Consider the following 26243-nt stretch of genomic DNA (forward strand, 5'->3'; position numbering starts at 1 on the left):
GTGGTGGACCCCAGGCCCTGACTGCCTCAAGTATCCAATCTGAAAAGACGCAGGCCAGCGGTACCTGCCACGCACACCGGAGGCTGAGTGTATGGGGGCGAGTGGAGGGACTGGTGTGTACACATGTGTGCTCAGCTCAGGAGTGAGGACCCCTGGCCTAGCGGGAGGTGGTGGGCGACATACACGAGGGTCCAGCTCTGACCCTCATTCCGCCCCTCCTCACTTCTGCTCTCTGGACCCAAACCAGAGGATCTGGTCTAGATGAGCCTCGTCGAACTGTACGTATATATGCAAAGGCCATTGTTCTGGGGAGGGGCCGTAGCTTTCATCAGTGTACCCAAAGCAGAAGAACCTCGCTCTAAAACCCGCTGACCCAGCCTGACCCCTTCAGAACCTCTGCTGGGCTCACCCCGGCTTCAGAGCACGCAAGGAGAAGCACAGGGGGGCCGCAACCAGTCCTCAAAGCCCTGGGTTAAGGCTGCTTCTCCAAAGGCCCCTTGAAAAGGTTTCTCTGGTGCCTGGAGGCTGGGCAGGAAACGCTGAAGGCATCTAGGAGGCCCCAGCCTGTGGATTGGTGAGGGAAGACAGGCCCACTGGGGCCAGTGAAAGGATGGGGGGAGGCGTGCCTCAGAGACCTGAGTTCCGGTCCCCTCTGCCCCGCTGGGAGCACAGGCTCGCAGTCCTCCCTCCTGTGGGATGGAGCGGCAGGTCCACATGCTCTGTTCTCTGGCTCAGCCCTGTCTGACTCTCCTCTTTCCTGTCCGAGGCTTTGGGCGGGTGGCGGCCCTCTGCCCACCCTCGCTCTCTGGCTCCACCCAGCCCCCGCCAATCTGTGAACCTCCCGGGAGCCTTGGCCCCTCCGAGTCCCCTGGGAGGCCCTGGGCTGACCCGAGAGCCCAGGGCCCCAGGAGGAGTGGCCAGCGGTGAGGAATCCCAGAAGCCCCTCCGAGGGAGACCCCTCCAGAGACCTCCAGGAAGAGATCACCGCGACACAGGTGCAGGAGCCCCTCATGGAGCCCCCAGGCAAGCGGCCCCTGCAGGAGCTCCCCGCAGAAGAGTCCGTGTCTGAGGACTCAAGTACCAAGGCGGCTCCCAGCAGGCATGTTCTCTATGTGGGCCACCTGAACCCCCAGTTCTCAGTGCCTGTGCTCGCCTGCCTGCTGCGAGACGCCCTGGAGCGGCTGGAGCTGCCGGTGGCGCGGGAGCACATCCAGGTGGTGAGGCAGCCACGCAAGGCCTACGCGCTGGTGCAGGTGGCCGCCCACGAGGACACCCTGGCCTCCCTGCCCTGGCGCCTACGCACGGCCTTGGAGGAGCACCAGGTCATCCAGGAGCTGGTGGCCCCTGGGAAGGAGCTGGTGCTGGGTGAGGGCCGGGAGCCCTCAAACCGCAGAGAGGTGAGCGAGGCTTTCCCCTAGCCTCACTCGCGGCAGGCCTGGGTGTGGATGGCCTGTGCTGGGTGGGGGTGAGGGGTGCCTTGGAGAAACTGGGGACAAATCTGCAAACTTGGGGGCTGCTACTCAAATGACTATGGTCCCAGAGGGACACTGGAGGGACACTGACCCTTAGAGTTTGCCTCCAGCCTGGAAGCACAATGAAGGAAGACCCGAGTATCGAACCCTCCCTGGGCCCGTCTGCATCCGGCCTCTGGGCCGGGTCAGCCCAGGCACGAGGATACGCAAGGGTCCTGGCTTTCTCCTTGGCCGACCTCATCGGTTCAGTTGCAAAAACCAACACCTGCTCTGCCGGGCAGTACTGCAGAGAGTAGAGGCTCCACCCTGCCCTCAGGGAGCCAAGCTTCTATGAGCCAAGAAGGGGCAGACCTGGAGCTGGAGGAGGACCCAAGAGGGTCCTCCCTGCTCTCTGGGGACAAATTCCCCGGGGAGTGAAATCCAGGCTGGGGCTTAGGCAATGGGACAGGCACTTGGGGAAGGACATCCCCAGCAGAGGGATGTGGCGCATATGAGGGGACAGGGTGGGGATGGATGCATTTGCAGGGTGGGAAGCCGGGTGCTGTCCCTGGAGCTCGGGCTGCCGGGGGACTGAGGAAGAAAACCAGGCCAGAGGGCAGGGGCCAGGCCACCAAGGGCTGTAAGACCAAGGCAGAGGCAGCAGAAGGTTGGCTTCTGTGGGGGTGGGAGGGAAGAGTCAACTCACGTTTGAGGCGGTGGTAGTCACTCCGCAGGATGGGTGATCTTGGTTTGTCTTTTCCTTCGGGATGAAGACTCCATGCCATTTAAACTGTTGCAGAGCTAAACAGCTAAACGGGCTTACATTTCAAGACCTGTGGCCTGATGGCATGTTTGTATGATAGCTGGTGGTTTTCTCAAGTCTCCGCTAAGTTTGTCTCCGCTGGGAGCTGCAGCGCTGGTAGGGATGTGCCTCTCATCACTACACCCCAGCCCACACTGAGCTCCCAGCCCTGGAAGCCACCTCTGGAGGCTGGAGGGCAGCAGGGAGCTAGGGAAGGGTTTTAAGGGAGGAATGACAGTGTGACTTGCATCTGGGGTCAGCGAAGAGGATGGATAGGACGGGGAGAGCCTGGAGGCAGGGAGTCCGATGGTGAGGCCCAGAGCAGGGAAGTGGCCCTGAGCAGGCTGCTCCCAGAGCCCTTGAACAGAGCAGAAACCGTGAAAGGGACTCAGGAGGGCCGGAGGAAAGTGGAAATTCAGGAGGACTGGTTCAGCAAGGCTTTCAGGGAGATCAGGAAGAGGGCATCTCTGGGAGCACCTCTCAATTCAGACATGCAGCTCTGTCACAGGGGACCTCAGGGTGCCGAGGTGTCTCCTGGGATGATCCAACCCTGCGCCTCAGAGGCCGACCCGTAACCCAAGTGGGAAAAGAATGGCTGCAGGTGTCCCAGGTCCCACCTGGGAAGGACAGTTCTTCCTACCCATGTGCATCCCATAGTTCACCTGGGCAGAGGGCAGCCTCAGGGGAGCACTGGCTGGTTCCAGCCCCTGACCCAACAGGGTTTCCCGCATTGGCCTTGGGATGGTGGGCAGAATTAGCCCCCTCTGCCTGGGAGGAGCGTCAGGACGCCCGTGTGGGCTGGGCCCTGGGTGGATGGGGCAGGTGGACGGGGGGATTCTGGCTGCCTGTCCCTCCTTTGGCCGCCAAGGTCAGGGCTCCCGGCTCTTGCCTGGGCCCATATGCCCCGCTTTTATCCCCCACCCCAGCAGAAGGAAGACAGCAGCCCGAGCCCGAGCCCCAGCCCCAGCCCCATCCTGGGCTCCAGGCCCCGGCTGGCCTGGCTCGCCGGACCCCTTCCTACCCAGGCCCCTACCCCACGGCAGGACTCCCCAGGCCGGCCCAGTGGCACGCGCTCAGACAGCGCCATCGCGCACCAAGAGATCCTGGGCCAGGAGCGCCTCTTCCAGGGCGCCTTCCTGGGCAGCGAGACACGCAACGTGGAGTTCAAGAGGGGGGGCGGCGAGTACCTGAGCCAGGCCTTCAAGCACCACCTGCGTCGCTACGTGTGCGCCTTCCTCAACAGCGAGGGCGGCAGCCTGCTGGTGGGCGTGGAGGACAGTGGCCTGGTGCAGGGCATCCGCTGCAGCCACCGTGACGAGGACCGCGTGCGCCTGCTGGTGGACTCCATCCTGCAGGGCTTCAACCCCCAGGTCTTCCCTGACGCTTACAAGCTCACCTTCATCCCCGTGGTCAGCACCTCTGCCACCGGCACCCCCCTCAAGGTGAGCCCTGCACCCAGCGCCCCCAGGCTGCCCCGGAGCCAGAGAGGCGGGATTGGGGCTGCACACCGTCCGGTGCAGCGCCCGCAGAGCTGCCGTTGCCCTTCCCCAGGTGATCCGCCTGAGCGTGCACGCCCCCAAGGCCCAGGCCCAGCCGCAGCTCTACGAGACGGACCAGGGGGAGGTGTTCCTGCGGCGGGACGGGAGCATCCAGGGCCCCCTGTCCGTACGCGCCATCCAGGAGTGGGGCAGGCAGGTAAGTGGCCCAGGCCAGGCAGGCAGGGTAGGGGCCACGCTGGCCCTGGGTCCCTCGGCCACCCACTGGGTAGGCTCGCAGCTGTCGGGTTTCCTCTGGTGCTCCCCAGGGGCTGGACTGCAACAGCCCCGCTACCTCCGGTACTCCTCTGCGGTGTAGCTAGGGCCGCCGGGAGAGTGGAATGTTGAAGTTCTAAGACAAACCAGAGGGCTGCGTACTGCATTTGGGTGGAGGCCCTTAAGACGGGGAGGCAGTGAGTGCTGGACACAGCACTTGGACACAGTCCCAAGGAAAAGCCTTTTCAAGAGAGAAACATAGGTGACAGAAAAACAGAAGAGGCCGAGGGGCTGACAGAGAGGGAGAAGGACATGGCGGGGGGCTGCCAGCCTGAGCCCGCCCCGGTACTTGTGCAGGCTGCGGAGGACAGGTCACCCCAGCGTCTGGGATGCTGGCAGGACTCTCCCCGAGACCCCAGGGCTGACTTGGTCAGGGGACTTGGCTCCTCCACCTACCAGGGCCAGTACGGTGCCCAGAGACCTTAAGCAGGCCCCCCAGGCTCTCTGGGCCTTCCCTTCCTCCACCAGTTCAGCCCCGGTTCTGAGATGATGTCAGCTTAGGCACGCTTCTCCGATGTCCCCTCAGAAGTGGACGGCTGAGCTGAGCAAGCTGGAGGAGAGGCTGCGGGTGCTGACAGCCGAGAAGGAGCAGCTCCAGCAGCAGCTGCAGCGGTACAAGCCCATCTCCTGCACCTGCTGCGTCCTGTGAGGGCCCAGCGCTCTACCTGGAACACACAGGGCTGTCCTACTGACCCTACGTCCCCCCAGTAAAACCAGTCTGGGCTGCTCAGAGGTGGATGGGAGCTCTGCACTTGCTGGCTCCTTCTACAACAGTGTGCTCACACGGGCTGGTCCCCACGTGGTGTCAGTCCTGAGCAGACCCCGATCTGTGTAGCTGAGAAATTGTGCTTAGCACGATCCCCAAGGCAACTTACTTTCAGAAAGAACATGTAAAAACTTGGCCAGCGCTCTCCTTGGGCTGAGCTGTAAGGGACCGTCCCTCTGGGTCTCTGACTCCCGTTGGCTAAGCAGGTCCAGAAAGGGACTTGTCACCTTGGGAAAGCCCCTCTGCAGATGGCAAAGTACATTGATAACTGCGGTTACAGGGTGGACAGGCCACCCTGCAGACCCACCCCTGGCTTGCTGGGATTTGGGACTGTCAAAGCTCTGTAATAAATCACATGCCCCCAGGCAAGAATGGTTCTTTCTAGAACACTTGGCTGGTTGGATGCAGCTGGGTAGAGTCCCATGCCCAGCCCATTTCTGTCCAGGGGGCCCTGAGTTCCTCCCCCTACAAAGCTAAGGAGTAAGGGGATAAGGAGCCTGGATGGTTGGGTCCCAGTCCATCTCCGCCTTGAAGACGGGTACCTTAGGGCAAATCACAATACTTCTGCTTTAGTTTCTTCATCTACAGGACAATAGGGGACAGCTGGCACCCTGCTTCTCTCCAGCACACACCAACACCTGCACAGGGAGGGTCTGACTTCCATTCCATGCACCCTCCAGCCACTGGAGAGGATTCCTGCTCTGGCCATTTCCCCTGTCATCTCCACCAGTGGAGCCAGAGGCTCTATAAAGCCAACATCTGCACCCGGGCAAGAATGGTTCTTTCTAGAACAGGCCTGGGCTCAAAGACCTCCAAGAGCTCCCCATCTCACCAAGAGCAAAGCCCAAATATCAGTCTACACAATCCCCCCTGACTTGGCTCACCTGCCCTCAAGGCCTCCTGCCTCTTGCTACTGCATTCCAGCTACACTGACCAACTTGTTTCATGAGCACACCGGCCTCAGGGCCTTTGCACTGGCTGCTTCCACCGCCTGGAATACTCCACCCTCAAGTGGAAAGGAACCTGCCTACCCATTCTATTGCAAATTACTCTCTTCTTCCCTGCTTCCATCTATTTCTTTCTGCAGAGCACCTGTCAGTCACACTGTAGCTTTTATTTGTTGTTTCCTCCTCACTAGAATGCATGCTCATGGGGACAGGGATTTTGGTCTGTTTTGTCCACTGCTTTAAGTTTAGAAACTAAAACATAGCTGGCATGCGGCAGATGCCCAGTAAATATTTGCTGATGAAAGAATCAAGGATACTCCTAAATTTGGGGCCTGAGGCACTAGAAAACCATGAAACTTTGTCGAAGAGGGTATTTCACAGGACTGGGGGTCCATGGAACACACTTCAGTGATCCCCTCTCCCTCCCCCAGCCTAGAGGTCCTTGGCCACATCCATGGAGTAGACAACAGAGGACCCCTCGTGGGCCAATCACAACTGCTCTGAAACTTGGTTTTCCCATTTACCAAACACACTGGTTATAGGGACCTAAGGTGGTAATGGATGCCCAACTCATGATGGACTACCAACCCACTGAACTGCTCGGGGTCACTGACCTTAGGGCCTGAGCCAGCTTCTCAGAAGCCACTGAAGAACTGCACAGAGGGGCTTCCCTGGTGGTGCAGTGGTTAAGAATCCGCCTGCCAATGAAGGAGACACGGGTTCGAGCCCTGGTCCAGGAAGATCCCACATGCTGCGGAACAACTAAGCCCATGCACCACAACTACTGAGCCTGTGCTCTAGAGCCCGCAAGCCACAACTACTGAGCCCACGTGCCACAACTACTGAAGCCTGCGCGCCTAGAGCCCGTGCTCCGCAACAAGAAGCCACGACAATGAGAAGCCTGCACATCGCAACGAAGAGTAGTCTCCGCTCGCCACAACTAGAGAAAGCCCACATACAGCAACGAAGACCCAACGCAGCCATATATAAAATAAATAAATAAGTAAAATTACAAAAAAAAAACAAAACCTGCACAGAGGATGTGCAGCTCGAGAGGTCAGAGGGGACCCGCTGCTGAGCGCCCCCCTCGGGCCAGGCGCAAGGATGCCCAGGCACTGCGGCCCTCGGAGGTGCTCTACAAAGGCAGAACCTGTCCGGATCACCAGTGCTGAAGAGAAGGGTGGGGGGACTTGGCCAGGCTTACTCCCCAAAGAGAAGCCTCCGGGCACTGGGCAGCGGGCACTGGGCAGCCAACACTGGGCGTGCAGGCCACCCTCCGTGCAGTCTCGGCTTCAGCCCTCGGCCCTGCTACTGCCCTGTCTCCACAGCCAGGGTGGTAGGCTGGTCGGGCTTTGCAGCCCCTGGAGAGCCATCCTGGGGGCGGGGTGGGGGGGGGGGTCCCTTCTCTAGAAAGGTTATGCAAGCAGCCAGCACTTCACAACCAGTCAGCGGAGGACTTCTCCAAGCAGGGGCGGGCACAGCTGACCCTGAGAGGCTTTGAAAACTGCCCACTGTCGTAGGGAGCTGCTGTCACCAACAGGCGTAAGAGCCCTCAGTTTGCGGAATGGCTTTTATAAAAATGACTGAAGACTGTCTGATGGGACCACCAGATGGGAGAAGGGGTTAGAATTCACCCAGTCAGCCACATTCAAAGCACCCAAACAAGTATGAAGGCCTCTGTAAGTGAAGGCATTGTAACTCAGCCCGTGAGAAACACGGACAGAGGCAGCTGGGTTGCCCTGGGTCAGGAAGCGGTATTCCCACACGGGCTCTGGGGCCTCAGCCGTGATGGTGGCCTCGGACCAGTGCATGGAGGGACAAGAGGGAGCCCGCCTCCTTTCTGGGTCCCTCTGATGGAAGGGCTGTGCCAAATGGTGAGAAACATTTTTCTCCCAACACCCCCTTTCCAAATGAAAACCAGCAAAGCCTGCCGACCGTTGACAAACAGCCCGGCCCGAGCCCTGAGCCTCTGCCTCAGACACACTTTGCAGAGGAGCTGGCTCATGGGCAGGTGGTCCCAATGTTGCCAACGTGCCACGAGGAGCGTGGATTCAGTAGCTCAAATTTCACTGTGGAGGGAAAACCAGCGAGGCCGATGACCTGAAATCGGAAGGCCTGGGTGCAGGAGGGCTGCCGGGGAGCGGACGGGGGCGGTGAGGCTTCTCTGTACCTCTACGTGCCGAGAACCTAAATTTGAAGCCTCTTTGGAAAATTCTGGTTCCTATTAAAAAGAAAGGCTCCTCTCTTATTAGCTTTTAAACAATCAGATCACCCACCTCAGCTGCTGCTCCCGGGGAGGACAGCCCGGCGCTGACGGCTCAGGGGACGCACACACGCCGGGCCCGCACTCAGACGGCGCCCACCCGGCTGCGACACAAGCACTCCAAACAAAGTGTGTCTCTTGCTCTGCGTTATTTATTTCTTAAGTTAGAGTATACACCGAGTCCAGCCAGGATATAATGGGCACGAGCTCTGCCTGTCGTTATACCACATTAAGAAAATAGCTTTTCATACATTGCATTTCAACCGTAGTAACACCATTCTGGAAGGCAAAAGTCCCCTTGAGCAAAGCTGTAAAGTTCCCTCGAGCAAAACCCCATATGAGAGGGGTTTAGAGGCAGTTTCCCCAAAAGATTCTTTGTTAAGTGACCCCTTGATGCAAGGAGTGATTCCCGAGAAGAGAAGCGCGGCTTCTAAACTCAGACGTCAGAGAGACAGAGTTCTTGCCGTTCTGTGTGACGCCAAACTGACCGTCCTTTTGGACAACGAGTCCTCCAGCACAGGGCAGGGCCGACTCTGTTTCTGGTTTCACGGCTCTTGCTCAAGCAGTGCCCTCGGGTTCCGGCACTGGGCTGTGAGCACCAGCTGGACTCACCCCTCTCTGCCCACACAGGCCGCACGGCCCACCTTTTATAATGGCCTCGGCATCGGGGGAAGGAACAGCTACACGCTCGAAGCCACAGTGACGCAAGGTGGCTGGAGAAGCGCGGTGACCGATGGGCTCCCCTGGCACCCGGCCATCACCCGCTCCGCCCGGATGTCCTGCTTCTCGCCCGAGGCTGGAGGACCGCAAAGGAGAGTGTGGGACACCAGTCAGCACAGCGTGCGGGAGCCGGGACACATGGCGGGACATGCAAGTCACAAATACCTTCCCTCAAAATAAAATAATCTTAATAAAAACATAATTTAAAGGAAGTGTCAAAAGCTCAATGTAAAATCAAAGCTGTAAACTCCTGAAGTCCAAAGGCTCTCTTCAAGAATCATTCCTGTTTAAAAAAAAAAAATGAGCTATTATATGATGTATGTTAAAGTAAAGAAGTTAGGATTTGTAGTCAGCTGCTACGGTAAACTATGCCTGGTTTTCATCGAGGACCAGTCGTAGTAGGAGCCTAACACGAATGAGAAGCTAAATTTCTGATGCCTATGGAATTATACATTTTCAAGACCTTACATGGACTCCACCTCTGCCCCAATACAAGTGTTCTTTTCCACAGCACCAGGCTCTTAACAGTGCCACTGACAGGGACTACATGCTCCAGGGGAGGCAGTTAGAAATTCCATATCACTGACCAAATATCTACCCCTTTACTGTTACAAAGTTTCCTTTCTCTCCACAGCAGTTACTTAGACTATCAAACTGCCTACAGCAAACTATCTGGTGAAGATTAATGAGTACATCAGTGCTAAATGCTGACCTGGCAGAGTAGGCAACCAATGCCCTCCTCCTGATTTAGACCTACTTCTCATGTCACCCACCGGACTAAGCTTATCACAGGCCAGGCAGCTAGGGGCCATGGGACCGTGAGAGCAGACCTGCGAGTGAAGAGGCCCCCTGGTGGAGAAGGCAAGGTGTGCAGGATTCAGGGAGGTCACCTGCCCGTGCCTGAGGCAGGAGCTCATCTTACCTGTGGGGGGAGCCCCACATCCCTGGTTCTCCCTTGGACCCTACAGAGTTCCGGCTGATGCCCCAGCCTCCTTCTGAGTGTATATTTCTGCCGACAGTTCGCTCAGTTACCTTAATGGGAATTTATACAATTCTCGGCAGTCGCCCACAGCTACTGCACTTTATAAACTTACGTGGTCACAAAAGACAAATATTCCAAGTTTGTTCAATAACTGCTCCGATTTTAACGGATTTGAAGAATAAGCAGCAATCAACACAAAAGTGTTGTATGTATTGGTTTTAAAGCACTTCTGGGGCTTCCCTGGTGGCACAGTGGTTAAGAATCCGCCTGCCAATGCAGGGGGCATGCGTTTGATCCGTGGTCCGGGAAGATCCCGCATGCTGCAGAGCAACTAAGCCCGTGCGCCACAACTACTGAGCCTGCATGCCGCAACTACCGAAGCCCACGCGCCTAGAGCCCGTGCTCTGCAACAAGAGAAGCCACCGCAATGAGAAGCCCGCGCACCACAATAAAGAGTAGCCTCCGCTCACAGCAACTAGAGAAAGCCCGTGCGCAGCAACAAAGACCCAATGCAGCCAAAAAAATAAATAAATAAATAAAACTACTTTTAAAAATAAAGCACTTCCTGGTGCAAGCTTGAGGGTCTGCAGAAATGACACTATGTTTTCCTACCTGTCACCTCCTTCAAGATCTCCAAGTTTACAGCTACATGAAATAACATGGCTCTAAGAATCCAGTTCCCCCAGATTTGGTCAGATTGGCACCTGAATGTAGCAATCGGCAAGGAGACAATTGCCCTGTGCCTGGTGTCCCCCTGCTGGAGTCCCCATAGCAGGGTGGGTAGATGTACTGTAACTGGGACGGGGCGGGGGGGGGGGGGTCTCACCCATTTGATGCCCACGCTGACCTGACCACTTACACCCTCTGGCAGATGAAAATTTTCAACACTAAACTTTCAGGATATCCTTACAATTCTATTGTTATCACCACTGAAAACAAAATAAAACTAAAGCTTAAAAATATCACTTACGTTACCATCAGTCATGATTTATTGATGGAAACTTCAGTTCAGTGATTTCAGAGTCAGGGGAGCTGCTCCCACTTCTGTCACTGTAGGTGTCCCTGTAGAATTCAGATGGTTTATCCATCAGCTCCCACCAAACACTTGCTTCACTTCCCTCATTCTATAGCCACCACTACCACAGGGATGCTTGTCTGCACACAGCAGAAATCAGAGACATTATATATTTAGTAGAAAGCTGCAAAGGCATTTTCTTCTTCTTGTTACAGAAGATACACATTCGCTTTATACTTCAGTCATGATGCCCTAACCACCGAGACAGGGTAACCGACTGGTTCCAGATAAAGGTAGCAGTAGGGCATGAAATCCACCCAGGCTGTGGCCGACACCCCGATGAAGAAACACGGTTCCCCATTGACTACAGGGTCCCAGATGTGATCGTGGCACCAGATGCTGCAGAGGGGGAGACCTGGCCACCATGCCGGGTGGCTGGGGAAGGCCAGGGGTGGCACAGAAGCAGCCTGAGAAAACCCCAGAGAAGGAGAGGAAGCTTGCGTGTCAGCATGAGAAGCGCCCAGCAAGGCTCCCCGTTCCTGTGGTTTTGCTCATCACTGATGGTGTGATGATGGCCCGCTGGAAGGCATCAGTGACCACTCGAGGGACTAAGGGAGCGTAACCCCACCTGGGTGAGAGCCTGCAGCCTTTCTGGAGGTAATGAGGGAGCCTCCCCACGGAGGCCAGGAGGAGGCCAAAGTACGGTGGGGAAGGCTTGATAGGTCTGGACAGGAACTCAGGGTGATACTGAACTCCAACGAAAAAGGGATGATCTGAAACAGAAATGCGAAAGAACCAGCTTCACTGTGTGTCTGCGTAACATGTGAAAGATGGGAAAAATCTGGTTAAATGCTCCACATTTCTGCAGACCCTAAAATGATTTGAAAACAACCTATTGGGAGCCTGGGTAGAGGCAACCCCAAAGCACGGGAGAACCGATGCTCTCCCACCTGCACGCTGTCACCCTGCGGCCAAAGGCGCCTCCTCTCCAGGTTCCTGCCACCCTTCCCCTCGCCACCCCACCCCCACCCCCAGCTCCCTGACTTGCGCGGGATTGAGTCCTGCAGGTCACGTGAGATTAGGCTTGAGAACCAAGTCCAAGCTCTCATTCTGAAGAACGAGGACCTGAAGCCAGAGGTCAAATGGCAAGGCCGCAGCGCAAGGGTGAGCCACCCGGGGCCCCAAACCTCGCTCACCAAGACCCCCAGACAGCGCCGCTGCCTGATGCGGTTAGGTCAAGGACAACAACTCATACTGCTGTGTTCTCCCCACATGCCAAGAAAGCCTGACTAAGTTCCCCACTAAACACAACGGCCCAAGCGATCACCTTCCAACTCCACAATTTCCATTCTCTCTCCTTCAACATCTTGGCCAACAAACTTCAAGCCTTGCTCCTCCAAACTCTTTTTCAAGGCTGGATTCACCTGTCGAGGCATGAAGAACAATTTTGCTGGGCTCTCAGCTGACTGCGTGTCCGGCGTAACAGAAAGGAGAAAATGTGAAAGGTCACAGAGCTCAAATCCTCACCTCAAATCTGTGGCGGTGCCTCTCTTCCAGGTAATCTGCTTCTCCGTAGAGTTTCCCTGGCAAAAGAAGCAGGCTGGCGTAAAGGATTCCGATTTCACAAAGGAAGCTATTCACGACCACATCTTGCTTCCCGGGTTGCTTCTCATCCTACCCGGCCAGGCCCCCTGAAGGTTATTTCTCTGACTCTCCTACTGACCCCACCGCCTGCTCTAGCAGCACAGTTCAGACTAATTCTTGGGCCTTGACTCTTTGCAACCAAGGAAAACTAACAGAAACAGACTTTCACCACCACCTCTCACACGTGACTACAGAGGCACAAAGCGCTCTGGCGGCACCCAAAGCCGCACGGCACCTGCTGTGCCTGGGGACCCAGCGCGGCCCGTGCCAGCGGGTGTCTTCCCTGAGCCAGGTGAGACCCCCAAACCACAGGACGTTAGAGCCGGAGGACTGGACGACCACCTACTCAAGTGATGCAAACTACGGTGCCTCCAAACCCCAGATAGATGCACGGGTGCCCTGCCAACGATGACAGCTCCCAGTGGGAAGAAAAGAAAATCCAATCGAGTTCTTTTAAGTATTTTCCTCCTCAAATTTCCCCTACGTCTTTAGCATATATTAGTACTTGTAGAATAAAATCTATTTAGGTTGAACCGGATGAGGCTGCCATTTTTGTGGGACAAAAGTCACCAAGATCAGCAGTTTCATCTGGTTCGACCTGATAGGATAGGAGAGTTAAGGCTGCAGTGGACTTCACCTAACCGCCTCATTCTGCTGAGGGGTCCACACCCAAAGTCCCCCAGGTCCCCAGCTGTATTGCCTGTGACCTTTCTAAGAGCCACAGTGCTTTCTTTGGCTATTACAGTGCATCCTAAGGAGTGTCACCAGGAGAGGAATAGAGAACTTCAAAAGTAAGAACAAAACCAAAAACGCCAGCCTGGCCGCAGCACCAAGATGTGTGTCCTGGACATGCCAGCCACAGGCTGGGCCCGTGGGAGGCAGCTCTTACTCATGACAGAGTTCGTGGTCTGGAACAGGGTTCTCCTCTTGCCCAGCCTCATGGTTCCGCCCATCTGGCCAGGGTTGTGTTCTGGCATGTCTATGACCTGGAGACGTTCCAAAAACAAACATGTGCTACCAAACCCTGCTTCGGTTAGGAGACAGACCGCCCGCACTGAGCGCAGCGAGCCCGTGAGGGGGCCCAGCCTTTCCTCAGAAGCGACACTTGCAGAGGAAAAGGCCTCCCAGTGATCATTCTTGAGCCTTTGCTGGGTACGTGTTTGATCCTCAGCCCGCCCTCCTGAGCCGCAGGACCAGACACAGCTGCCCCCTCCCCTGGCCGCTCCTGCCCCGACACTTGGGATCCTAAGTGCTGCTCTAATAAAGACCAACACAGCAGCGTGGGCACCAAACCAGACGTGCGCACGTTTCCTCCACCAGACTGACAGCTGCTCAGAGGAAACGGATGCTCATCTGGGGTTGGCTGTGAACCAGGAGAGTTTGGTGAACATCTGTGGGACGCGGAGGCCGAGGCCCCTCAGCTGTGACAGCCCAGCCCACTGCCCGCTCCCCCGAGCACCTTCTGACCTGGGAGGCCTTCTCTGTGCTCCCCTACCTCCCCAGGGTCCCACGCTTCAAAACCTCTGCTCTTTTCTTCCTGAGGTCTGAGTATTAGCAAAGTTCAATTTCAGGTCAATAAATACATACTAATGCTGTTCAAGTGCCCTGAGGTCAAGAGTCTTGTCCACCTTGTTTATCACAACATCCTCAGTATCAAGAACAGGCCTGTCACGCTTGGGCTGGGGATTCAAAGATGAATAAAGGCATTGTCTGTCCCCAGCTGAGCCACATTCCTCTGATGGGAGACATAACACGAGGAATGCCAGCCTCCTAGGGCTCCAGCCACCTAGGGCTCAGGCCTACGTCACACAATCAGTACTAAATTCCAGCAGTTCTTTAAAAAAACACCCATCTCCGAGGGTTGCTGGGGATTAAGTGAATTAACATATACAAAGCAGTGAGCACAGTGCCTGGTATATAATAAGTGCCTGCCTAAGTGTTTCATGTCAGTATTGTTCTAAAGCGCTCCTGGGAGGTAGGAGGGCAGGGGTGGAGAATTACTTTAATCAGGCTGCGGTGGCACCTGTCTTAAAAACTTTCTGTGGCAGACTGGGAAGAGTAGTGAGAGACTACATGATGAAAAATAAAAGTTCTCCCTACCTGGGACGTCTGAAAGCGCGGGACCTCAGGGTGCTTTGGAATGAACCCAGTGGTCTCATTTCCCACCTCCAGCCCTCAATCACGTTCATCAACGCCCCTTCCACACCCTTCCAGATGCTCCAGACACTGGACTCACCACAGGATGATTGGTGTTAGGGTCAAACTCCGTAGAATTGGCATCTGAGAAACCAAAATACCTTTGTTATAAAAATAGTTACAACAAAACTGATTTCTTAAAAGTTTCATTCCTAAGCTCTAAATCACAATTTCCCTCCTCAGTTTAAAGTTATTCAGTGATTAGAACCAAAACCAGGGATGACATTTTTAAGATATAAGATACTCAACACACAAACACAGGTGAATTTTTTCCCATTACACCTGTAGCTCTCTGGGAAGTCAAGCTGCACAAAGTGGGGAAATCGGAAAGTCAAAACCGACGGCACAACCTCCAAATCCTTATTCAGACACTGCATCCTTTTGACGGCTTATATTGTCTCAATTTTTTCACTTCTCGTCTCAGACTGTATCTCTCCTCAATGGGCAAGTACCGTTTCTTCATTTCTTTCATCCTCAGCATCTTATACACTGCACTACCCAACTGCCCCACTCAAGAGCTAAATCAAAAATTAACCTTTCTATCCTTTACTGAATTTACCGACTAACCATAAGGGAAACCACTGAAGACTAAATGGGGAAGAACCAAGTCCCTGGCACTGCGCGTCTGCTTGCTCTTTCTGTGCGACACGCGAGACATCGTTCCCCTCTGGGGCCTACACGAGGGCCAGGCCTCAGATGCGAGTCAGCTCATCACCAGGTCACTCATCCACCTGGGGACCCCAGTGGGTGCAGCAGCAGGAGATCATGGCTGTGAAGGGGTCCAGGGTGCCCGAGGGGCACCTCTAGGGTGGCGGGTGGTAGGACAGTGCCTGCCAGGAGCTCAGAAGCCAGCACCAGGGAGCATGATGCCTACAGAACTGAGCCACCGTCCCCTTGGGGTTACTGTGAAAAACGTGACGTGAACCCAGCCCTAACGGTCAGCTGGGCACAGGGAATCATACTGGTAAAGTTGGGCGGTCTTTCTATTCCTCGGGTTCTCGGGCTGCTCCGCTGAGTTTTCTTAGAGCTCATAAGGGTCCCGTAGCAGGCCCTTCCCTTGGCGGCCCCGATGGGGCCACTGCACCCCAGGGCTCACGCCGTGTATGGCCCGCTGCCCCACTGGCTGGGCTCGGCCGTGGGACACGAGCAGGCTCAGAAAAGCCGGCAGAGCAAGCCTGTCATTTCGGGAGCCAGGCAGTCGCCACGCTGTGAGGAAGCTCAGCTGAATTAGTGAACGATGAGACCGAACCCCTGTCCCCGCTGGACAGGACGAGCTCAGACACACCACATGGAGCAGAAAACCACACAGCCAGTCCACGCAACCCACAGAGTGCTGAGAAACAGGAAACCACTGAGTTCTCAGTCTGGACGCAGTAATATAGTCCGTGAGGCATGGCGCCAATATTAGTGAGTATTCCCCGAGTGCCAGGCACTGTGCTGGGACTATTTATAGGCATTATTTCATTCAACTCCTACAACCATGTGACACAGGTACCACTATGACCCCCATCTTACAGAAGAAACAGAGATCCAGAAAGACTAAGTAAGTAACTTGCCTAAAATCACCCATCCTGAGTGATACAGTCAAAATCTGAGCCCAGATCTGACCAGCTCCAGCACCCAAGTTCATAATAACCACACAGCCTCACACCAGCCAGAGTTAGTTTCCTTGCCGGACACCAGCTCAGGGACGGTGGCCGTGATGACAGGAGTGCGGGCATCGCCAGAGCAGCAGCTGCAGGGGCGGAGCCAGGCGACTTGCTCAGCTGTGTTCCCTCCTCCGGTGGTTGGCGGTTCCCTTGGAGGACAGCGCTTTCCCTCAGTAAATTCAGCAGCTCCCCTAGCTGCATCTGCGAGGTACTGAGAAACCAGGCCTGGCCTCCATGGCTCCCCCTCACCCAACAGCTGCCAGAAACACTGAAGTGAGAAGTTAACAAATTTTTAAGTAGACACTTACTTACCTTGCCATCCCAGCACATTTCTTGAAAATTCAACCACTGCCAACTGCATTCCTAAGCACACGCCTTGCAGGTGGAGGGGAAAAACACATGAAACTCCATTGAAAAGTCAGTTCCCACATTTCCAACCCGCCTACGTGGACTTGGTGTCCTGATTGTTCCCAGAATTCCAATTACAAACTCTCGTAATTCCCTGCTATAAACATGCAGCCCCTGCTATGTTTTATCTGTACCAGATTTCAAAAATGGGGTCTAAGAGTATATGATGATTCCAGGTTTTAGAAGTCATGCAATTTTAGAAATAAATAATATTCTCTTCAGTACTTTAAAATTCAAGTCTTCTTACCCTCTCTCATTAAGTTCCCAGTTACGATTGGTCGTGTTGGAAATGACTAAAATTTACAGCACCAGGAAGCATCCAAAATCATTCTGCCCAATTAGACAGCTGGTGTTCCAAATAAGCATATAAAACGCAGTCTCACATGTCCTGCCAAACAGCTGGGTCCAGTAAATGGACAAGATTTCCTAATTGCTATTTCATTCTCTCAAAATTCCGTGACAGCCACGTGGAGCTCAAGCTTAAATTTTTCCTTTTAAAGACCAGTTGGAATTTCTCAAAAAACAGAACCAAAAAGGCTTATACTTGAGTTGCTATCTGGAAGGATGGCATCTATGTTTGGTTTCGATGATCTCCGTTTAATTTACGGGCTCCCACGGGGCACCTTTTCTTGTCTTTCCTACTCCTTACCCAAAAAAGGCTTCTTCTGTTTCCGAGCCCAGGAGATCGCTTGGATTTTTCCTTCAGTCCCTCGGACACCAAATCCTCCTGGAACCAGCACGCCACTGTGCAAGAGAGCATACCACAAGCACCCCTTTCCAGTCCAGCTCGCAATAACCCTCCAAGGAGTCACTTCCAAGCCACTGGTGCCATGAAGTCACTCCACACACTTGGCTGCTGGGGCTAGGACTGTGATTTCAACACTGCCAATGAGCTGTGCAGAAACACTGTGGACTTAGAAAATGCACACAAAACCATCCACTTTTCTTACTAACATCAGAAAATGCTTATAACCAGTTAAGAAAAAAAAAAAAAAGATGTTGTACATAATTGTAATACCACCTCTGCACAGTATCTGTCCCAGGTAGGGATTCTTTCCTTAAGTTTGCCATTTTTTTTACCTCTTGGCTTGAAGTGCTCCCCTGAGTAGGGAGGGGGCCTTTGCTGGCCACACTGACCATGGCTGTATGGCTCCGTAAGATTCAGCTGTTCTAGTGAACTAGATATTCAGGCTTGACTTTTTACTATTGTAGACAAGAGCTGCCCAAAACGAACTATTTATGAGACTCGACTGACGGGTACTCAGCAAATGTTCTGGGTGAAACACCTTTAAATAATAAGCCTTATCCACAGATGCATTCAGTAAACATTATCAATAACATTAGAACTCGCTTTCTTCACATTTAATGAAACTGATGAGCCATATTTTTGTGAGGCTTCAGTCATCCGGTATGTACGTAGTCCTTTCAGCAATTAAAAGACATTGAAACAAGCCGATTTCCTACCACCAGCACAAGAAAGCACAGCACTTGGTTCATTAAGACAAACCCCAAACCCCTGGAAAGCAAAGGTAGCGAGTTCTGCTTACTGAGCGCTGCACAGCTTCTGCCAGGCCTCGTGGTAGCGCACGGGCTCCTCCTGCAAGGTGCTCGGCTCCAAGTCCGTGGAATCTATGTACTGGGAGCGGCCAGAGAGGAGAGAAAAGCAGCAGCCTCGTGACTCCTGAGCGCTCACCATTTCTAAACAGTATTACCAACGCTCCATCTTTCTCAATTTTAAACTAAAGTTTAAAAACAACCCTAATGTATTTACACTTACTAATCTTTTTAAAATAAACTTTAAGATCTTTCTTATATTTTAAAATATGAGTTTCCTTCCCGAATCATTTAATTCCCAACTCTGGCTGTCCATCCGCTCTACACTCAGTCCGCTAGCGCAGACCCTGAAGTCCTCTCTGTTCAAGATGTCTCCCCCAGTCCATCTTCCCCCAGGTCACTTCTCACTTTTCTCAACTGTGTTGAAGTATAATTTACACACAATGAAACACAAGCATTTTAAGTGTGCACTTCATGAGTTTTGTCCCACACGCACACAAAGGTATGACCACCATTTCGATCAAGATCCAGAAAGTTCCTGTCACCCCCCCGCCCCCAGTTCCCTCTGCCCCCTGCAAACACCATCCTCCCTGCTTCCTGCCTCAGACAATCTTGGCTCTGCTTTCATCACCGCAGGCTGTAGCTCCTCTAGAACTTCAGACAAATGGAACCATGCAGCGTGCAGCCTTCTGTGCCTGCCGCCTTCAGCTCCCTGCAATGTCTCTGAGATCCGCCCGTGTTGTTGTGTATCACCACAGAGTTTATTCCTTTTTACTGCTGGGTACTTTTCTACTGTAGGAATACACCACACGACATGTTTATCCACCGACTCGTCCTAGACTTCTGGGCTGTCCCCAGATTTTGGCTGTTATGACTAACTGGTCCATTTGTATAAAAATAGATTCTTTTGGTGGACATGTTTTCATTTCTCTCGAGTAAATATCTGGGAGTGGGATTTCTGGGTCACACACAGTAGGCGTGTGTTTACCTTCATATGAAACCGCCAGACTGTTTCCTCAAGCAGCTGCACCAGTTTACACTCCCACACCCTCACTGACACGCTCAGCCACTCAGGTGGGTGGGTGTTGGTATCTCACTGAGACTCAATTTGCATTTATCTCCCTGACAACTGAAGGCGTTGAGCATCTTTTCGTGTATATCATGTGCATCTCCTATGAAGTGTCTGTTCAAATCTTCTGCCCACTTTTTTATTAGGTTGTTCGTTTTTTTCCTGCTCCTTCCTATTGCCCTGCGGTGATTTCCCTGAACCCCAGGGCAAAATCCAGGAGTGGCCCAGTTGAGGGGATTCATGACCTGGCCCTCGCCAGCCTGTCTCCAGATACCCTCCAATTCACACTTTTCCATCCACTGAGTTCCCAACCATTCCACACCTCCAAGTCCTTGGATATGCGCTCCCTGCTGTCGGGAATGCCCTTCCCTGCTACCTTATCCATCTTCCCAACCTGCCCACGGGCCCCTCCTCACACGTCTTCCAGGGTAGGTTTGCCCCCTCTTCTGCCTGCTCCCTCCACACCTGAGAGACCTCACTGACTCGGATTCCCCTCTCGGCCACCACCATCTAACACATGATCGGCACAGGCTACCTCCAAGGAGATAAAATAAACGAATGATTGAAAGAACTAGCAAAAAAGTAAGTCAGGGCAGGGTAACGAGATCCCACAATTCTTAAAACACATATAACAGCTCATCCTCTCGGCACCTGTTCACCAGCATAAAGCAAGCCACGTTTTCATGCCGAGAAGCCCCTGGAAAGTAGGAGGCCAACCCCAGTGCCAACAGCGAGGGCAGCTGCTCGGGGCCATCAGCTCTGCCCCCTCCCCCCCGAGTCAACACCCCTCAGCACTGAGCTCCAGCTTCACTTCTAATTTCCATCTCTTCCTGATAGGCTCCATCTGGGAGCTACCTTGCTGGAAAAAAGGTATAAAGGGACAAGTGGAAGAGCTGACACATATGGTACTTACTCCCTGCCAGGTACAGTTCTAAGCACTTTATATGAACTCATTCAATTCTTATCATAAGAGCCCTGTGACAACCCTTTTTTTTTTTTTTTTTTGCGGTACGCACACCTCTCACTGTTGTGGCCTCTCCTGTTGCGGAGCACAGGCTCCGGACGCGCAGGCTCAGCGGCCTTGGCTCACTGGCCCAGCCACTCCACAGCATGTGGGATCTTCCCGGACCGGGGCACGAACCCACGTCCCCTGCATCGGCAGGCAGACTCCCAACCACTGTGCCACCAGGGAAGCCCAACAACCCTTTTTAAAGATGGGAAAACTGAGGCCCAAAGAGGGCTAAGCAGCTTGCCCAGCATCACACAGCCTCGGAGGCCTGGCCGCCTGGCTCTGGAGCCCCTGCCCTGAACCTCGACACTCCACTGCCTCCAGCCTGACACGCCAGCAGCTCAGCTTCTGCCTGGCACGTCCAGAGCAGAGCACAGTGACTACCGTTCACCGGGCGCTGCCCGTGTTCCCGGCCTCGGCTGGGTGACTGGACACTTGTTCCTGAGAAACCTCCCAGCTCCATGGGGGGGACACTGGCACAGGTGCCAGCAACTGTGCAGCACGCTTAGCCACCAGGACTCCCCATTCCCAGGGTCACCTGACGTTCAGATCCAAGGATTCACTCTCTGGGATTCTACTCTGACTACATCTTCTCTTATTTCCTGAAAATGCTCGGCTGTCCTCTCCCAGCCAGGAGCCAACCACAAATCCTTTTGACTCCTAAAGAAGAAATTCTAAGCTCCAATAACACAAAGCAGGTGTGCACGCAGCACCTGAGAGTAGAGACGGCCTCCCTGTACGTGTGCGACACCTCCTCACCTTGATTTCCAATTTGTGGTTTATGGCCAGTGCAGAATGCTCCAGAGCTTTAATGACGGAGGCGTACGAGTCTGAGAACTTGGTGTATTTGCCCACGAGGGCAATAGAACAGGTCTCCAGCAGGCGATCATATCTGTCACACAAAAGTCAAGAAACACCAAATCACTCAGAATGTACATACCCCCGTGAGGTCAAAATCACCTTTTAAAGAGAAGAAAAACATGTCTGGGAAAAATATGATAGGAGCAACTACTGTCTGTGTTCTATGTACTGCACAGTAAAGAGGAAGCAATTTTCAGATCAACGTGGCAGGCTTTGTAAAGAAAGTAGGATTTTGGAACCTGTTACAAAGAGATAGCTTCAAAATCCGTTCCAAATTTGGTTTTCTTTTTTTTTTTTTTAAGTTAAAAAATTAACAAACACAGACAATTCACAAGAGTTAATGTGATGAAGGGAACAGTCAAATTATGGGGCATCCACACGAGAGTCCGTACTCATTAAAATTTTTCATTATAAAGTATAATTAGTAACACAAAAATAAAACTGTGCCATTTTTGTGGCTGCATAATGATATACAAGCAAATGGACACAGACTGAAAGGGAAAATGTCAAAATGAAAATAAGTATCGCTGAACAACAGCACGCGTGCTCCCTCTACAAATGCTCATTAGTGCCATCCAGCTGACTCGGCAGCTACGACACCACACGCCCAGTGCTCCGAGGCGCTGTGTGAAGATCTGTGAGGTGCTGTGCAAGAGCGAGGAGGCAAGCAGAGTGGGGACAGCTCTCAATCTGATGAGCTTTGACAGCAGCAGGAAGAAAAGACCGGACCCCCTTGTCGATCCTTTTGTAGTATAGGGTGAGCAGCATGTTCCCAAACACAGCTCAGATATTTGGGAGCAGCCAGGAGTGCTCCAGCCACATCCCGCCATCCACGTGGGCCTCGGATACCAGTGCCAACCCACCGCAAGGAGGCCTGTTTGCGTGGGAGACAAGGGCGATAGCTGTGTGATCTGAACTCCCTGAGACCCGGGACCCGGGCCAGCTCTACTGGGACTTCCTCACCCATGATGCAGCTACGTGAGGGCTAAGATCCTTTCTTTACACCCCTTACCATGAAGGCCTTTTCTAGTGTGAGTTGATAGCACAAGTAAGAAAGAGCTGGATTCCCTGAGCGCCTATGAAAAAAAAAGAAATAAGGCTCGAACTCCCAGCTCCTTATTATGCAGCAAACCTGTCAGCCATCTCTTTCCACTTCATCAGCATTTTCCGTCGCTGCCTCTCAATAGGAAGGTCAAGTCTCCGGAGAAAATAATCTACAACCCCCTGCTCTTCTAACAACAAGGGGACTCGGTAGATGGACGAGACATCGTGGACACAGATCACCTGTTTAAAAATGAGCAAAGGTTAGTTAATTAAAACAAACAAAAGCTAACTGGGCTGACGGACTCCTACCAGCTCTTAGGACCTTGGGAAAATAACTGTTTTAAATTTGAAAACAAAGAAAACGACAACTTTCTAAAAAATATAAATTACCAAACTGACTCAAGAAGAATAGAATACATAGTGGCTAATCTCCTATGAACATGGATGCAAAAATCCTTAAAAAAAAAAAAAGCTCATAAACCAAACCACAAATTAGTTAAAAAAAAAAAATCATGTCCAAGTAGGAACTGTCCCAAGAACAATGGTTCCCAAAATTGGCTGTCATTGGCATCACCTGGGAGAGCTTCTAAAAATTCAAAAGCCCATGCTGCACCCCACACCACTGACATTTAACAGTGGAATTCACTACATGAATAGATTAAAGTGGGAGGGAAAATCACCTCAGTGGAAGCAGATTTAATAAAACTTCAAAACCAATTCATAATAACAACTCCTGGTAAATTAGGAGTGTTAGAGAAAATGTGAAAATATAAAAACCCCACAGCAAACATCATTTGGTTTGATATTTAATATTAATGCTTAATATTTAAAGTCTGAAACAAGGCAAAACTGGTCACTAATCACTACTTCTATTCAACAGTGTACTAGAGATATTAGCTATTACAATTAGATAAGAAAAAAATGTACATGAATTGGAAAATAAGAAAAAATTGCCACTAATTGCATATAATATAACTGCTCACCCGTAAAATTCACGGGAATTTACAGGCAAACAATCAGAACTAACAGGGCTTCCCTGGTGGCACAGTGGTTAAGAATCTGCCTGCCAATGGAGGGGACACGGGTTTGAGCCCTGGTCCAGGAAGATCCCACATGCTGCAGAGCAACTAAGCCCGTGCGCCACAACTACTGAGCCTGCGCTCTAGAGACCCTGAGCCACAACTATTGAAGCCCGCGAGCCTAGAGCCCATGCTCCGCAACAAGAGAAGCCACCGCAGTGAGAAGCCCGCTCGACGCAACTGGAGAAAGCTTGCGCACGGCAACGAAGACCCAACACAGCCAAAAAAATTTAAAGTAAAAAAAAAATTTTTTAAATCAGAACTAACAATTTTAGTAAGGTTGCTAAGCTTGAGATCAATGGGCAGAAGTCAGCAGGGTTTCCTATACATGGGTCTTATTTAATCAGGAAATATAATTTTTAAAAATACACCATTCACATAGTAACAAAAATTATGAATACCTATAAATTTAAAACACAATTCACAAAGATAAATAAGCCTAAAAACCACCTTTAAAAAGAAAATTGTAGAATATTATTGAAAGTTCTTTCAACACATGGAGCTGGAAGAGATAGATATCTATACATACAAAACGATGAATTGCAAATTTTACTGAAAAGTTACTATCCATAAAAATTAGCTCATCATGAATCCTAGACCTATGTGTTAAGCCCTAAAATTATCAAACTTCAGAAGAAAATCTTCATGACCTTGGTTAAGTAGAGTTCTTAGACATGATACCATAAGCACAACCTATAAAGAAAAAAATGAATAAACTGGGAGTTCATCAAAATGTAAAAGCTTTTATGCTCCCAAAGACACCATTAAGAAAATGAAAAGACATGCACCTGAAATTAGCACATTATAAATCAACTATACTTCAATTAAAAAAAGACAAGACAAATAAAACCAAAAGAAAATGAAAAGACAAACCACAAGCTGGGAGAAAAAAATGTGCAAATCATATATCTGATAAAAGACTTGCACTGAGAATATATAAAGAACTCCTATCACTCAATGAGATAAGCAACCCAATTAAAAACAGGCAAAAGATGTGAAGTTCCAATTTAAATATAGAAACAACTGTCACATTTTTTAATAGTAACTAATTTTAATGATAACCTATTCTATTATAGAATTGAATTACCTTCACTTGCTGGGACAGAAATATCTAAAATAACTGAAGTGCATGAAAAAAGGCTCTTCATAACAATGAAAGTATTCTGATGTTCCATGTACTTAGTACGAAGCAGAATCCCTTTGATGGGCTCCTGGCTCAGGCATCGTGTCCAGGAACACTGATCTCAGGTGCCAGGCTACCCTCACACCCTGAAGCTTGAGCCATCGTGGAGATGGAGAGGACAGCTGCTTCTAATAGTCAAAGGCTTTCCTCTTGCTCTATTCACTTTAATGCCAGGGCAATGACTTTAATTGTTTTATATTCCCTCCCATACTCCTAGAAGCCTTGTGAATGGATTTCTCTTATTTTAGATCTTTTTTTTTTTTTTTTTTTTTTTTTTTGCGGTACGCCGGCCTCTCATTGTTGTGGCCTCTCCCATTGCAGAGCACAGGCTCCGGGCGCGCAGGCTCAGCGGCCATGGCTCACAGGCCTAGCCGCTCCGCGGCATGTGGGATCTTCCCGTACCGGGGCACGAACCCGTGTCCCCTGCGTCGGCAGGCGGACTCTCAACCACTGCGCCACCAGGGAAGCCCGGATTTCTCTTATTTTAACCCTGCTCCCTCATCCACTCCTCTCTAGGCCAGGTGGGCTCCCCGCTTAGTCTCCTGATCCTCAAATAACCTAGCAGTAGAACAAACCATCCATAACCTAATCATACGTTCCTTGACCTCAACTTCCCTTCTACTCTCCTTCAGCCAAACCTGATCTAAGCCACAATCCCAACTTACCACCACTGGAATTTCCATTACACGCACCACACTTAGAAAGATCACAGGTTCCAAAATGTTGAATTTCCTGTACCATAGGTAACCTCCATTAGCACAAGTAACAAAAAAGACTATATGTTTAGGGCCTACAACACCTTAGACAGCAGGCAACAGGAATATAAAGTTGAATAAAGTGATCCTTGCCCTCAAGAAGCTCAGTCTATGAGGAGAGACAAACACGGACGAACACACAGACACACAGGAACACTTACACACTACGGGGCAGTATGACAGGCTTACCACCAGGACCTGTGAGACACACAGGTCACTCAGAGAAGATTAACCCTGAGGTTTGAGGAGGTTTGGAAGGTAAAGCTACTCAGACAATACTGTGTCCTAGCTGGGCTCCAAAGGATGAAAATGAATAGGAGATTGCCAGGCCTATTACAGGGAGAGGGGAACACCCACTCCGCATGGCTGGAGCAAACAGTACAAGGAGCGGGGACAGACAGGAGAGGTAAAAGATGTTCGGGGAACCACAGAAAATAAGGTGATGGAGAATCACAGGGCCGGTGGGTGTCAGTTCTTCTACAGAACAGTCTACTGTCTCAAATTATGAAATAACAACAAGGCTCATGAAACTGGCTAAGAGACATTAGGATAATTAGCAGCAAAAAATAAGTTATGTGAAGATGGGATTTCTACTTACTTGTTCAGGTTCAACGTGGCAGAACATTGATATTTTCTCTTTCACTGACGTGTCGAGAGGATTTGAGCACCTGCACACAACCTAGACATTTGGATGGACACAAGGGGTTACAAAATTGGGTTTTTTCTCCTGACTGAAATTAAAGTAGACACCACACTGTCAAGCTGGATGAAAATGTTAACTCCTAGCACAATGCACAGAAACTGCAAAAATGTTACTTGTTTTCAGAACTGAAATTCCCAAATCCCAAGTTGGAGAAACATGAGAGAGCGGCAGGACAGAGAGATTAATGAGCCAACTGGAGTTTTCCTCAACCGATGTTCTTGGGTAGGAGGGACAGGAGAATGAATGATTGGCTGGGAGGAGAAGACAGGACCTCACACACACCAGGTAAGAAAATCTTTGCAAACCACAACCCAGTTCACTCAGCACTAACC

At 51.7% G+C, this 26243-nt stretch overlaps 2 protein-coding genes across 8 annotated transcripts in view; one reads left to right on the forward strand and one right to left on the reverse strand.

Moving 5' to 3' along the window:
- Positions 1-1010: 1010 nt before the first annotated feature.
- On the forward strand, positions 1011-4713 carry SLFNL1 (schlafen like 1). Of its 2 annotated transcripts, none has more exons than XM_073791355.1 (4): positions 1011-1397; positions 3180-3695; positions 3805-3948; positions 4591-4713. In XM_073791355.1, exons 1-4 carry the CDS (start codon positions 1011-1013, stop codon positions 4711-4713), a joined length of 1170 nt encoding a protein of 389 aa, XP_073647456.1. The 2 variants fall into 2 exon arrangements, with proteins under 2 accessions (XP_073647456.1, XP_073647458.1); XM_073791357.1 differs by having other exon boundaries at positions 3183-3695.
- A 3459-nt stretch (positions 4714-8172) lies between these two features.
- Positions 8173-26243, reverse strand: part of CTPS1 (CTP synthase 1) — a 30485-nt gene continuing 12414 nt past the window's right edge. For 3 of the 6 annotated variants that reach the window (XM_033837027.2, XM_073791295.1, XM_073791288.1), the window contains 11 exons: positions 25807-25887; positions 22280-22431; positions 21046-21178; positions 18202-18290; positions 17304-17398; positions 16559-16621; positions 14638-14681; positions 13291-13387; positions 12285-12340; positions 12085-12181; positions 10720-11530 (listed from right to left, as the gene is read on the reverse strand). In XM_033837027.2, the coding sequence (XP_033692918.1) occupies positions 11262-11530; positions 12085-12181; positions 12285-12340; positions 13291-13387; positions 14638-14681; positions 16559-16621; positions 17304-17398; positions 18202-18290; positions 21046-21178; positions 22280-22431; positions 25807-25887 (1176 nt within the window). In that variant the 3' untranslated portion in view covers positions 10720-11261. Of the gene's footprint in view, positions 9044-10712; positions 11531-12084; positions 12182-12284; positions 12341-13290; positions 13388-14637; positions 14682-16558; positions 16622-17303; positions 17399-18201; positions 18291-21045; positions 21179-22279; positions 22432-25806; positions 25888-26243 lie in introns of those variants that run through there. The other 3 variants (XM_019938022.3, XM_019938021.3, XM_019938023.3) reach the window with 3 other exon arrangements.

This window comes from Tursiops truncatus, chromosome 1 (assembly GCF_011762595.2).
Source record: "Tursiops truncatus isolate mTurTru1 chromosome 1, mTurTru1.mat.Y, whole genome shotgun sequence".
NCBI classification, from domain to species: Eukaryota; Metazoa; Chordata; class Mammalia; order Artiodactyla; family Delphinidae; genus Tursiops; species Tursiops truncatus.

Bases quoted from the DNA above. Each gene is read 5' to 3' on its own strand.
- SLFNL1 (XM_073791355.1), top strand. From the start codon at position 1,011: ATGGAGCCCCCAGGCAAGCGGCCCCTGCAGGAGCTCCCCGCAGAAGAG. The intron at 3,696-3,804 runs GTGAGCCCTGCA...GCCCTTCCCCAG, and splicing joins CCACCGGCACCCCCCTCAAG to GTGATCCGCCTGAGCGTGCA. The intron at 3,949-4,590 runs GTAAGTGGCCCA...ATGTCCCCTCAG, and splicing joins TCCAGGAGTGGGGCAGGCAG to AAGTGGACGGCTGAGCTGAG.